This window comes from Astyanax mexicanus, chromosome 13 (assembly GCF_023375975.1).
Source record: "Astyanax mexicanus isolate ESR-SI-001 chromosome 13, AstMex3_surface, whole genome shotgun sequence".
NCBI lineage: Eukaryota > Metazoa > Chordata > Actinopteri > Characiformes > Acestrorhamphidae > Astyanax > Astyanax mexicanus.
The window spans coordinates 26,147,053-26,161,180 of NC_064420.1; the positions used below are offsets into that span (position 1 = coordinate 26,147,053).

At 39.4% G+C, this 14,128-nt stretch overlaps 2 protein-coding genes across 3 annotated transcripts; both read left to right on the forward strand.

The window, feature by feature from the left end:
* The first annotated feature begins 681 nt into the window (after window positions 1–681).
* Window positions 682–6,245, forward strand: ppp1r35 (protein phosphatase 1, regulatory subunit 35). Of its 2 annotated transcripts, none has more exons than XM_007234116.4 (6): window positions 682–870; window positions 2,467–2,692; window positions 4,315–4,465; window positions 4,578–4,796; window positions 4,919–5,046; window positions 5,824–6,245. In XM_007234116.4, the coding sequence occupies exons 2-6, from the start codon at window positions 2,507–2,509 to the stop codon at window positions 6,001–6,003; spliced, it is 864 nt and encodes a 287-aa protein (XP_007234178.1). In that variant the 5' UTR covers window positions 682–870; window positions 2,467–2,506; the 3' UTR covers window positions 6,004–6,245. The 2 variants fall into 2 exon arrangements, with proteins under 2 accessions (XP_007234178.1, XP_022533252.1); XM_022677531.2 differs by lacking the exon at window positions 682–870 and adding an exon at window positions 980–1,058.
* LOC103034504 (growth hormone secretagogue receptor type 1) lies at window positions 5,967–13,923 on the forward strand. Its single transcript, XM_007234115.4, has 4 exons — window positions 5,967–6,048; window positions 9,534–9,620; window positions 10,264–10,720; window positions 12,298–13,923. Exons 1-4 carry the CDS (start codon window positions 6,034–6,036, stop codon window positions 12,582–12,584), a joined length of 846 nt encoding a protein of 281 aa, XP_007234177.2. The 5' UTR covers window positions 5,967–6,033; the 3' UTR covers window positions 12,585–13,923.
* The last annotated feature ends 205 nt before the right edge of the window (window positions 13,924–14,128 follow it).

Here is a 14,128-nt window from a genome sequence, read left to right on the forward strand (position 1 = left end):
CATCCAACAGGATTAACTGTGGACGCAAGAGAAAACTGTCTGAAAGGGATGTTTGGGTGCTAAACCGGATTGTATCCAAAAAATAAAAAAAACTCGGCTGCCTAAATCATGGCAGAATTCAATGTTCACCTCAACTCTCCTGTTTCCACCAGAACTGTCCGTCGAGACAATAAATTATTGTGGTCTAGAACCAGGTGTTTCAGTTCCATTGTCCAACCCCTGTATATATACCTGTATCCTTACATATATACAGTACCAGTCAAAAGTTTTTTTTTTTGTGTTTGGGATTGTGGAGGACAAAAAACTTTTTAACTTTCAGCTCCTCTGGGCCATGACCACCACAGGCGGTAAAGTTTGTATAGTTTGATATACATAAATATTACATATATTCCTAGATTAAAGCTGTTCATAGAGCAGTACTACGTGTTTTGTATACATACATATTTTTGTAATATATATATATATATATATATATATATATATATATATAAATTTAATTTAATTTTTAACTGCCACTCTAAACTTCAAAAGAACATTTAGTAAATTTACTGAAATTTCCCTTTAACAGTACAGAGGAACTCTGTTACAGTTCGGTTAAATTAATTAGGCAATAGGTCTCGAAAGACAGACACAGAGACAGAGTGCAGACAAACAGTAGGACAGTCCCGCCCTCCTCCACTGGGCGGCGCTGTGTGCGCATGCGTTGAGTCTTACGTTTGTTTACGGAAGTGTTTGTTGTTCCGTTGGAGGGAGTTTTAAACTGGGGTTTATGAAGAATAAACTCACAAAAACGTGTAAAATCGGAAAACAGGAGTCTTTACGGACACTTCACCTCATGACGGCGCTTAAAAGGCCGGGAAAAGTTTATCGGTAAGTGTAATTTAGCTCTACGAGGCTGAAGTCGGCGTGTTGTTCAAATGTCCGTTCCACCTTAAATAGTGCTGTAGCAGTGAGTGACATCCGGGCGCCGCGCGTGCTCCAGACTAACGTTAACAACTGCAGCGTTTAAGGCGGAACGGAAAATTCAAATACGAGGCCAGTCTCGGCTTTTCAGTAATGTTAGTGTATAATTTGGCTACAAAGAGATTTAAACGATTTTCTAAAGCATACATATTGAGGTTAAAACAGTTAAAACTAAAATGAATCTGTGCTTGATTGTACAAACAAACATCTAGCTAACTAAGCTGTGCCACAGTACAGTGGCGGATATTTTGTAAAGTAAAACTAAAGTCATTTAAAATACGAAAAGAAATGTAATTATTAAGTAATTACGAATACGTTTTATATTTAAGATTCTTCAAAGTAGCACCTCTTGCTAAGATAGAGACAGCTTTGCATATCTTGGCTGGATTTTCTCAGTCAGCTTTATGAGGTAGAGTCAGTTAACACCTGTGCTGAACTTATCAAGAGTTAATTACCTGAATTTCTTGCCTCTTAATATAATGTGTTTGAGATCATTAGTTGAGTTGTGAAGAGGTAGAGTTGGTATATAGTGAATAGCCATATTTAAGTAATGTCCTAATTCATAGTATGGCAAAAACTACTCAACTAATTAAAGAAAATAAATTACATTAAGAAATGAAGGTCAGTCAATCCGAAACATTTCAAGAACTGAAAGTTCAAGTTCAGTCGCAAATGCCATTAAAATGTTACAATGAAACTGGCTTTCATCAGGACCGCCCCAGGAAAGAAAGACCAAAAGTTCTCTCTGTTGCACAGGATAAGTTTATCAGAAACCACAAGTTAACAGCACCGCAGATAAGAGCACCTAAATGCTTCACAGGGTATTTTGGTTTGTTTAACACTTTAAAGTTACTACACGGTTCCTTATATGTTCCTTTATAGTCTAGATGATTTCAATATTCATTTACAAAGAGAGTGTATTCAAACTTTAGAGAACAGACACCATGGTTATAATATTGTAACTTTAAAACTAATAGTATTAAAAATTAGTTTAAATAATAGATTTTTAAAGTAGTGCAGCCAGTGTTGCCTAACCTAGCAAGCACTAAATCAGTGTTTCCATAAAAAGGGCAGCCAGTATGGTCCTCTGTCTCGTTTTTGCCAATTTTAGGGGGTAATTTAGGAATGCTGTTTTTTTTTAACCATGGGAGCACAAAAGGGGGGCAATTGCTCTCTGCCTTACCCTTCAGTGTGCTATTGATACAGTATGTTGGCCTAATAGCTCTTCTGTAGTATGCTTTAGGTCAGTTATATTGTCAGGATATTTTAAAGCTGTTTAATAAAAAAGCTGTTAAGAACCAACTTCCTAAGGTTCTATAATCAACCAAAAGGGATTCTGCAATTTGAAAAACCCTTTATAATAAAATATTTTTTTTTTCCCTACAACTGTGACCATATATGAACCCTGAACCTGCCGTGACCTTCTGTCCCCTCTTGAAACTAGGAGCTAAGACTTTGTGTGCGTGTGCCTGTGTGTGCGTGTGTGTTGTTTTACTCTCTTAGGTGAGGGGCAGTCTGGATTTGTGTGCAGCAGGTGATCAGCATGGAAAGTGCAGTAGTGTTTGGTAAGACGATGATGCACACAATGCAGCCCCCTCTTCCTTTAAGCCCTGCCCACCTTCCAATCCAGTGCCCAGAGCTCGACCTGTCCGTCACACTCAGCCCAGAACGGCCTGCAGCTTTAGCCGGAGCTCTGAAGAAAAAAGGCAAACACACACGACCACGACAGGTCAGAAATACACATTCACAGTGGCTTTATGGTTTATGAAGTTATATTAGCTTTCATACAAACATTAGGAAAACTGAACAAGGGGTGCTTAATATGCTATCCCAGTCTGATGTCACATTAACATATAAACAGCACAGAAACCCTTAGTCATAGATATTAATAAACAGTCTATTTTTGTGGGCTTTGGCAAGCTGGTAATAAACAGAGTAATGATTTGGGGCATTACTTAAATGTTGACAAACATTGTATTGTTATTGTTATTATAAGGGGATGCTAACAGCTCACAAGAACTACCACCAGGAGAAACTCATACAGTGGTGTTTGAAAGTTTATGATTTTATTTTATTTTTTTTTTAATTTTCAATATTTCTGCATAAGTGTTACCTCATCCGATTTTCACAGAAGTCCTAAAAGTAGATAGAGAACCAATTTAAACAAATGAGACAAAAATAATGTACTTGGCCATTCATTTGTTGAAATATATACAAATGTTCCAGTACTACATATCTGTGAGTGGCAGAAGTATGTGAACCTTTCGTCGCTGTCCAATGAAAAACACTTATCTCCAAAACAGCAGCTTTACAGAAGAGAGAAAAAAACCTTGTAAACTTTCAATGGAAATCAATGTAAAAAGAGTTTATTTCAGGTAATTTTGAAGAGTTTCTATTGGTCCATTTATCAATAAATCTTGGCACAGAATAAAAGACAGCTTGTCTGTTCAAATTATGTAGTAAACTAAAAACAGACAAAAACTGAGATAAGTGTTTTTTATAGGACGGTGACGCTTTGCTTTCAGAATCTGTACAGAACAGCTTCAACTCATTTCCATTTGATTAAGGACTTTGACTTGGCCATTCCAAAACATTAACTTTATTATTTATGAATCATTCACCTTCTCTTGAGATTCAGTTCTTGGACAGATGTCCTGACATTTTCCTTTAAAATGTCTTATATAATGATATAATTCTGAATTTATTGTTTCATCAATGAAGTCAAGCAGTGTTGGCCCAGATGCAGAAAAACAGGCCCAAGCCGTGATACTACCACCTCCATGTTTCACAGATGGGTTAAGGTCCTTATGTGGGAATGCAGTGTTTTCCTTTTCCAAAACATTCTTCCAATAGCCTTTAGGATTGTCCATGTTATCTGTAGTGAACTGCAGATGAGCACCAATGTTCTTTTTGGAGAGCAGTGGCTTTCTGCATGGAACCCTGCCATGAACATCATTGATGTTCAGTGTTCTCTTGATGGTGGACTTATGAACATTGACATTAGCCAGTGTGAGAGAGGCCTTCAGTTGCTTAGAGTTTACCCTGGGGTCCTTTGTGACCTCGCCGATGATTACATCCCTTTCTGTTGGAGTCATCTTTGTAACAATGGTCTTGAATGTCCTCCATTTGTACACAAACTTTTAAGCACCACTGTAAATACATAGTGTTTAGTACATGATTATTATTGAATATTGAATATTGAAATTTAAGGATTATAGCAAAAACAAACAACAGTATGCAGAACATATATAATAATATATATATATTTTAAATAATTTTAGACCTTTATTTTTCAGACCTAAGTGATGAGTATGATGATTACGATAAGGAAGAATATGTGTACTTGTACAGGTGCGCTTTGATGTGAACCCAGAGTCCCGTACCAAACCCTCGGCCCCCTGTGAAGCACGCTCATTGGGAACACTTCCCATCACCAAGGCAACTCCACAACCCTGCAGCAACCAGTCAGCTCCCGGGAAACCTCACAGCAAGAGAAAAGAGGGTGAGAGGGGAAAACAGCCCTGTTTGTGTGTGTGCGCTTGTCCTTGTGTATCTCTGTGTATATGTGTGTATCTGTCTGCTCATGAGAACATATATTTGAATATATGTTTCAGGTTCACAAACAGATGGTGGGTGTGGCCAGTTCCAGCCCTATGTTTCAGCTCAGACTGACGGACAGCTAGACGAAGGGGCGGAGCTTAACACCACTCTGGCTCTAAAGGCAGAGATACAGAAACTGGAGGAGGCAGAGTTTGACCCTAATGAGGCTGTGCGGGAAAAGCTGCAGCGCTCAACGCTCACTCAGGAATACATAAGGGCCAGAGCATCAGAAGGTAAAGGTCAAAGGTCATTACTTCACCTCTGCTCTATAATATGTAGCGTGTACAGTGTGAGGTAGGGTTCAGTTTAAACTCATCTCCTAATATTGCATATGGTAATCTGTCTCTTTATGTAGCATTGAATTTTCCACGCTCTCAGAACCTGTATCAGGGGTTGGTCAGCGTCAGTCTATCACACGACGAGATCATCAATCAGGTGCTGCAGGATAGGCCATCGCTAGCCCTGCCCACAGCCAGCTTTAAGGTGTGAATAAATAAGATTTGTTTAATTCACTGTTTAACATTTTAACAAATAAATTTTTATTTTTGTTTTATTTTTGTCTTCAATTTAAAGTTCCCTGCCATGACTATAATACAAATATAGCTAATTAATTTAATTTTTAAAACCACTAATAAACCTGCATCTTCTGAGTTTTAAATATACAGCTGGACAAAAATAAGAGACCACTTAAAAATGATGTGTTTCTTTGAATTATTGAAGTTGAAAACCTCTGAAAAAAAATCAAGAGGTAAATATGATCACAAGCTGTCAAACCAAGCTGAACTGCTTGAATGTTTTGCTCCAGGAGTGGCATAAAGTTATCCAAAAGCAGTGTGTAAGACTGGTGGAGGAGAACATGCCAAGATACATGAAAAATGTGATCAAAAAACAGCGTTAGTCCACCAAATATTGATTTCTGAACTCTTAAAACTTCATGAATATGAACTTGTTCTTTTTTTGCATTATTTGTGGTCTGACAGCTCTGCATCTTTTTTGTTATTTCAGCCATTTCTTATTTTCTGCAAATAAACGCTCTAAATGACAATATTTGTATTTGGAGTTTGAGAGAAATGTTGTCCCTAATATGTTGACTCAAACATATACTTGTAAATAGCAAAATCAGAGAAACTGATTCAGAAACTGAAGTGGTCTCTTAATTATTTCCAGAGCTGTATATATAGTTTTATTTATGTTTTTGATGTTTTGATAAATTGATTGGCAGCATTTTAATAATATTTTTTTATTGTCCTTGTGCTGCAGTCCCGTCCTCGTTCAGCAGAGGGTCCTGACCTGCTGACCTTCTACAGTCCACAGCTACTCTTTAGAGAGATGCCACTGTTGCCAGGCGACCAAATCCCCCTGCCCCGCCTTCGACCTGAACCCCGTCCTGCCCACACAACTTTTCACCTCCATCAGCGGCACAGACAGTGGGAGGCATGACCTTATTTGCATCACTTCCTGTGTAGGTCAATGGACAGAAACATGGTTAGTGTTTAAACTCACGTTATTATCTATCATCTCTATTAGAGACAGTGTTGATGATATTGAAGATGAAAATGATGATGATGATGATGAAGGTCCACAAGTAAACCTGCACAAACTGTGAGCAATATTAATGTGTGTGTTTGTGTTTTATCTAAATGTACAGTAGTTTGAATAATTAATAAATGTGCTATATTTAATATTTGAAGGTTTTCTCTCTTCATTGTGCGCACACACACACGAACACACAGTGAGCAGGGAACGTGTGTTAGGGACACTTCCTCTGCTGATTCACTCAAGTCGATCAGTTACAGGACGTGATGCTCACTGACTGTGTGTGTGTGCGTGTGTGTGTGTGTGTGTGCATAAACATTTGATTGGCTAACAAGTACTATAAAGCAGTCTTTAAAATCACTTTTAGATGTTTCTCAGTAGAACCTTTCATCTTAGTAAGTGTTTAAACAGTGCTATTCATATTTAGAATATTGTGGTCCATTTTATCAGCACCTCTTTTAGTGTATTATTTACAGACTGTAGTCCTGTATCTGTTTCTCTGCATACTTTATTATTATTATTATCCTTTTTCCACCCTGTTCGTCAATATTCAGGATCCCACAGCTCCACCATAGATCAGGTCTATGAATCTGATAAAGAGAGTTGGGTTTTATCATAATAATCATTTTTCTTAGTTCATATACAGCCCTCGAAATAAAAATTAAGAGACCACTTCAGTTTCTGAATCAGTTTCTCTGATTTTGCTATTTATATATATGTTTGAGTAAAATGAACATTGTTGTTTTATTCTATAAGCTACAGACAACATTTCTACCAAATTCTAAATAACGATATTGTAATTTAGAGCATTTATTTGCAGAAAATGAGAAATGGCTAAAATAAAAAAAGATGTAGAGCTTTCAGACCTCAAATAATGCAAAGAAAACAAGTTCATATTCATAAAGTTCAAAAGAGTTCTGAAATCAATATTTGGTAGATTAACCCTGGTTTTAACCATAGTTTTCATGCATCTTGGCAACTTGTTCTTGCCCACCATTTCTACACACTGCTTTTGGATAACTTTATGCCACTACTGGTGCAAATATTCAAGCAGTTTAGTTTGGTTTGATGGCTTGTGATCATCCATCTTTCTCTTGATTATATTCTAGAGGTTTTTAATTTGGTAAAATCAAATAAACTCATCTTTTTTCCCAGAGCTGTATACTCTTAACTGGCTGACTTTCATATTTCTCAGTTTGTGCACGTGTGAAAACAGACTGTGTTCACTGTGTATCAGAAATAGGCGAGCAGTGTTTAACACGGCACCCACAAGATGGGTGGGGGAAAAAAAACTTTCACACTTTCAGAATAACATTGAAACTAAGGACTTTAAATAATCTTTATCTTCTAGCTGCAAATCCGCTTGCTGCACAGGAAATTTGGCAGTGTTAAATCAACACTGTTAGTGTTATATTAACACTGAGAGTGTAAAGTTTAACACTAACAGTGTTGATTTAACACTGCCAAATTTCCTGTGTGGGTCTTACACTATGTTTAGATCATATGATCTTATTCTTCTGAGTTTCAAAAAAAAAAAAAAAAAAAAAAAAAAAAAAGGATTAATGCCTGATTACTAAATTCAGAGTTTTGCCTTTGTGTTCAATGGATTAATGACAAGCTTATGTTTTCTTATGTTTTTCAGTAATTGGATTATAAAGTGCATGTAAACAAACCAATGTGTTGGTGGTGTTTTAGTGTGTGTTGCTCAGATTCAACAACCTAAACAATTTTACTGTTTATTATACCACAGTTAGTTCCGACCCTGCAATGTGATTGGCTGAGAGGCGCTCTGTAAGTGCCGTTATCAGTCCGTAATGCACTGTAACCACCGTATTAATCCGCCACATACAGGTAACCTAGCAACGATGCAGCGCTTACAAGCCAAACAGAGCAGCAATAGAACTATTTTAACTCGAAGAATGTTTATAACCAAACAGATCATATTTTCTTCTCCACTTTGACTCAAAATCTTTCAATAAACAGCAATAAGGGAACTGTGGTATAATCACAATAATACACTTAAGGTTTTGTCCAATATTACATGTTAAGGCACTCCCTCTTGTGTATTGTTGCTTAAGTAAGTCAGCATCTCATTTACACATTTAATTCATAATTTTAACTTTGTGGGGGGCTCGAATCTTGAATCATCCTGCTTGTCATCAGCAGCCAGAGTCAGAGAGAGCACAGTTGGCCTTGCTCTCTCTGGGTGGGTAGATGATGCTCTATCTTCACATTAATTACACCCAGGGTGATGTTGGTCAGCACAGGCATCTGTTAATTGATGTATCAGAGCTGTGTTGCTGAGATTACCTCTAAGAACACTATTTGAGTAGAGGCAGTGGCTGATTTTATATTTCATATTGAACTACATTATCTTTCTCATAACATTCTGCTTTGTAGTTCCACTTTTAAACTGTAGTGGACTGATATACATACTGTGCTGAGGTGAAATTGGTTTCGATTACACTAATTATGGTCAGCTCTGTGCAGTTTAAGTTATTATTTATGTTTATAGACTAAAGGACACACAGGGTTCTAAACCACATCCATATTTTAGTTGTGTTCACTGTGTGTACTGAGATCAGATTGGTTACAGTTTAACTCCAGTGTTTGTTATTCTCCACTATAGCTCTGCTGTCAGGACAGTTACCAGTGATGGCATCATTAAGCATTTCCTTCACTGCACTGGGGTCGGTTGTTGCTCCCAGTAGACCCAGTAAAACCAGTTAAGTCTGAATGAGCAGTGGTGTTGGTTGTGGGGAGCCTACGGCTGTTACACACACACATAGGGGGATGTAGAGAGAAAGAGAGAGAGGGAGCAAGGAAGCAGAAGGGATGTGTGATCAGGATGCTACTTCACGCTCTGGACTGTCGGATTTATAATCACTGGATTTACTTCAGTCATTCAATGTGACGGACGAGAAGAACTCCTTTCTCTCTTTGTGTCTCTCTCTTCTTGCTGTCTCTTATCTCTCTCTCTCTCTCTTTATCATTTATCTCTCTTTTTTTCTCTTGTCTCTCTCATTAATTTCTCTCGGTTCTTTTTTCTTTCTGTCTCATTTCTCTCTGTCTCTTTTTTCTGTCTGTCTCTTATCTCTCTCTCTTTCTTTCTCTCTCTTTTGCCCAGCTCTTCAGTCCACATCTATCTTTCTTTGGGTTTGGACGTCTGGACCATCTCTCTTCAGGATTAGTTGTGTTTATTGGATGTGTGTGGGGGTATTTAAGAGTGTAAAGGTGTGAGTGTGTAAATGTGTGTAATGGAGGGTTCTGGGTCCGGATGGTGTGATGAGTGTGAGAACGGTTCTATATGGACGGATCAGCTGCTCTTCAGTCGTACTGAACTGGCTGTCGTTACGGCACTTTGCGTGCCACTGTTGCTGCTGGGACTGCTGGGAAATATTCTCACCATCCTTGTGGTGTGGCTCCGCCCCCAGATGAGAAGCACCACCTACCTGTACCTGAGCAGCATGGCTGTTTCCGACATCCTCATGCTGGCATTGATGCCCCTCGACCTGTACAAGGTACCTGTTACGTGATTATTTACCTGCTTAGTACTGCTTAGTTCATTAACCTGTTTGTTTAACTATTTATTTTGCTAAGACTTTTACACATTACTTACCTGTTGATTTAATATACAGCTCTGGACAAAATTAAGAGACAACTTTAGTTTCGGGAAAAAAAACATTTCACTATTTATAGATATATGTTTGAGTAAAATGAACATTGTTGTTTTATTCTATAAACTACAAACAAAATTTCTCCCAAATTCTAGATAGAAATATTGTCAATTAGAGCATTTATTTGCAGAATATGAGAAATGGCTGAAATAACAAAAAAAGTTGCAGAGATTAATTAATCATAGTTTTTTTTTATGCATCTTGGCATGTTCTCCTCCACCAGTCTTACACACTGCTTTTGGAGAACATTATGCCACTCCTGATGCAAAAATTCAAGCAGTTAGTTTGATGGCTTGTGATCATCCATCTTCCTCTTTATAGTGATTATATTCCAGAGGTTTTCAATTTGGTAAAATCAAAGAATGATCATAATTTTTAAGTGGTCTCTTATTTTTTTTCAAAGCTGTATTTAGCAAATTTTTAGCTACTATCTACTGTAAATTCTGTATAATATTCATTTGTCGATTTTTGTTTCTGTCCCCCGTAGTTGTGGTGGTACCGCCCCTGGTTGCTAGGTGACGCGGTTTGTAAGCTTTCGCAGTTTGTAAGCGAGTGCTGCACATTCTCATCCATCCTGCATATGACTGCTCTGGGGGCGGAGCGTTACCTGGCCGTGTGCTTCCCCCTCAGGGCCCGCCTCCTGGTGACGCGTGGACGTGTCCGCGCACTGATTGGCGGACTCTGGGGCGTGGCCGTGCTGAGCTCTGCCCCTGTAATGGCCCTGGTGGGCGTGGAGCGTGTGGGGGGCGGGGACGCAGAGTGTCGCAGTACGCAATTCGCCCAGAGCTCAGGGCTGATGACCGCCATGCTGTGGCTCTACAACCTGTACTTCATCATCCCTCTCGCTCTGCTCACCCTCCTGTACGGCCTGATCGCCCGTACCCTGCGCCAGCGTGCTCATGCCCACCGTGACAACACACATCGACAGACCCTCAGGATGATGGGTAAGCATCTGTGCGGCATGAATAGTATACCCCCTTCACCCTCTCTGTATGTTTGAGTTCACTGTCCTTAAATTTGTTTTTGAAGGGTGGGTTATTCTGTGTTGTTCTGGTATGAGTGGATCAGAAACGGCAGTGCTGCTGGAGTTTTTAAACACCTCAGTGTCGCTGCTGGACTGAGAATAGTCAACAGGCTATCCTCCAGCAACACAGATGAACTTCTGTCCCTGACTTCATATTTATAAGATGGAACAGCTAGATAGAGTGGAGAGGGGGCTGTACACAGTGTTTAAAAACTCCAGCAGCACTGCTGTGTCTGATCCACTTCCTAAATCTGCTGAAAACAAACTGTAAACAAACTGTTGCAAAATGCAGCAGCAAGAATATTGACACATACTAAAAAAAAATAGGCCATATCAAACCCATTCTAGTTTTTTTTAGAATTGATTTTAAGGTTTTATTATAAGTCTAAAAATCAATACATGGTTTAGCACTTAAATAAAGTTCTGAACTGCTGACTGAATACACTCCAAAAATCATCTACTGATGGCCTCCTCCAGATCTCCCGCATGAAGCTTAAAAATAGTGGAGAAGCAACTTTTTGTTTTTATGCGGCAAAAATTTGGAACACGTTACCAATAAATATTTGTCAGGCACCTTCTGTTACTGCTTTTAAAGAAAAAGTTATTTATGTACAGTTCTTTTTACATTGGCCTTTAATTACATCATAATTACAAGTTTTTCTAATACTTGCTTCTTGTGTTAATTTTCTTAATTTTGCTGATGTTTTGTTCACATATCTGTTTATGTAAAGCACTTTAACTTCATTTTAATGTATGAAAAGTATTCTAAAAATATGTTTTTATTAATTATTATTATTAAGATTACTTGTAAAAAGCAACTTACTGTTTTCTTCAATCTTCTTAACTTTGTGTATTGCTCTCCAGTACTGTGTGTATATGGAGGAGCTGCTGGATAAACCAGCTATTGGGCAAAGGCTTTCACACTGATATAAAACCAGATGTTTTTGTCAATGCTCTATTAGCCAGCAGTATTCGTATTCCACCATTTAGTCAAAACATTTTGGACACTTCTCTATTAGCCAAAGAATTAGTATGTCACCATGTTAGCGTAAAGTTTTTGAACACTGCTATATTAGAAAAAGAGTATTAGCATTAGATTTGGACGCTGCTCTGTCAGCCAACGATTACCCAAAGGGTTTTGGACTATTAGCATTTAGTCAATAGTTTTTTGGACTTTAGTATTGAGCCAAAAGTTTTTTGGACACTGCTTTATCAGACAAAAGTATTAGCATTCAAATATTTAGCCAAAATATTTTGGACTTTTAGTATTTAACCAAAAGTTAACAGCATAGCAACTACTCTACAGACAGAAACAGCTTAGCCATCAAAACATAAAGGACTGATATGTGGACCATTTTCAGTGCTTTATAAAAACATGGTTTTAGGGCTATATAAACTGTAGTTCTTTTTGCTGAAAATGTACAAAGGCACCAATATACATTCCTAAATCCTTTATTCTCTCTCTCTCTCTCTTTCTCTTTTTCTCTCTCTCTGCAGTGGTGATAGTGTTGGTATTTGTGTTGTGTTGGTTGCCGTTCCACGTGGGCCGGACTCTGTTCTCCCTGACCCCCGAGCCCGGAGCCGGTCTGTATTACATCAGTCAGTATCTGAACCTTGTCTCCTTCGTGCTCTTCTACCTGAGCGCAGCCATCAACCCGCTGCTCTACAACTTCCTGTCCGCACGTTATCGCGCCAACGTCCGCAGCATGCTTCACCTACCACCAGGCCCTGCCACAGAGCTGCGCCACAGAGCCCATCCCTCCCTTTCCAGCACACACTTCTGAGCCTGGCCTGCACTGCAGGGCTCACTGCTGTCAGTGGAGCTGCATGCCTCACTGTGGAGCTGCACCACAGGGCTCACAGCTCCCTCTCCAGCACATCTGTCACTTGAGCTCCACTGCAGAGCTGCACCACAGGGCTCAAATCTTTGACTCCAGCCTGGGCCGCCCGCAGAGTGGTGGTATAGAGCTCGCACGGTTCTAACCTGGCTTTTGGAACTGGGCCATAGGTCCCGGTTGCTTTTCGATCCAGCACACACTACTAACTGCTGTGATTTATGTGTGTGTGTGTGTGTCTTTCATAGACTGAGTGGATTCTGGGAAGAAATTGGCTTCAGCATGGAGCTCTCCAGGAACTGAGCCCCCAGGACGCCCATTAGTGTCAGTCTGTCTGTCAGATAGACAGACTTTGTGTTTGTGTCTTGTGTGTGTGACTCAGGTCTCAATCACAGAGACCTGCCAGCTCTAGAGCGGCCACCTGCTGAGGCAGTGTGTGTGTGTGTGTGTGTGTGTGTGTGTGTGGTTTCTCGTTGAGACCTCCAGTGTGTTTATTCATAAAGTTTAATGTGTGTTTATTGTTTGTAAACGATGTGTGTGTTTATAGTGTGTGTTTCTTTAAGAGTGTTAAGGTGAGCTGCCGAGCTGCAGGGTGCCGCTTGGTTGCCGGGTTACGGGTATTGAGGTCTTTAGAGGTAATTGAATAAACGATATTACTGTGGGTTCAGATATTGGACTGACTGTTCTTACTGCATCTGTACAGATACATTCACACACTTAAACCATCCATCATACTGTGTGTGTGTGTGTGTGTGTGTGTGTGTATGCTTGTGTAGTACAGCGGTAAAATGGGCCCTTTGTGATAAAAAAAAACAGCCTAAAAGAATACTGATGCTAGAATGCTGTACAGTGATTAATCAATACAGCAGTCAGCATACAGCAGTTTAGCTCCACCCATTCAGTCTACAGCAGTTTAGCTCCATTCTTTTTGTCTACAGCAGTTTAGGTCCACCCATTCTATCTGTAGCAGATAAGCCTCAACCATTCCGTCTACAGCAGTTTAGCTTCACTCATTCCGTCTACAGCAGTTTGGCTCCACCCATTCCGTCTATCACAGTTTAAACCTTACCCCTTCCGTCTACAGCAGTTTAGCGTCAGTCATTTTGTACTCATTCTGCATTCGTACAGCAGTTTAGCTCCACCCATTCTATCTGTAGCAGTTAAGCTTCACTCATTCTGTACTCATTCTGCATTCATACAGCAGTTTACCTCCACCCATTCTATCTGTAGCAGTTTAGCCTCACCCATTCCGTCTACCACATTTTTACCTCACCCACTCAGTCTACCACAGTTTAGCTTCACTCATTCTGTCTACAGCAGTTTAGCTCCACCAATTCTGTCTACAGCAATTCAGCACCACACATTCAGTCTACAGCAGTTAAGCTCCACCCACTGAAGCTACAGCAATATTCTGTACTCATTCTGCATTCATACAGCAGTTTAGCTCCACCCATTCTATCTGTAGCAGTTTAGCTCCACACATTCTGTCTACA

Coding starts and splice junctions, on each gene's coding strand:
- ppp1r35 (XM_007234116.4), top strand. CDS start 2,507: ATGGAAAGTGCAGTAGTGTTTGGTAAGACGATGATGCACACAATGCAG. Junction 4,466..4,577: donor TCACAGCAAGAGAAAAGAGG/GTGAGAGGGGAA, acceptor TATATGTTTCAG/GTTCACAAACAGATGGTGGG. Junction 5,047..5,823: donor TGCCCACAGCCAGCTTTAAG/GTGTGAATAAAT, acceptor CTTGTGCTGCAG/TCCCGTCCTCGTTCAGCAGA.
- LOC103034504 (XM_007234115.4), top strand. Junction 9,621..10,263: donor TGCCCCTCGACCTGTACAAG/GTACCTGTTACG, acceptor TGTCCCCCGTAG/TTGTGGTGGTACCGCCCCTG. Junction 10,721..12,297: donor ACAGACCCTCAGGATGATGG/GTAAGCATCTGT, acceptor CTCTCTCTGCAG/TGGTGATAGTGTTGGTATTT.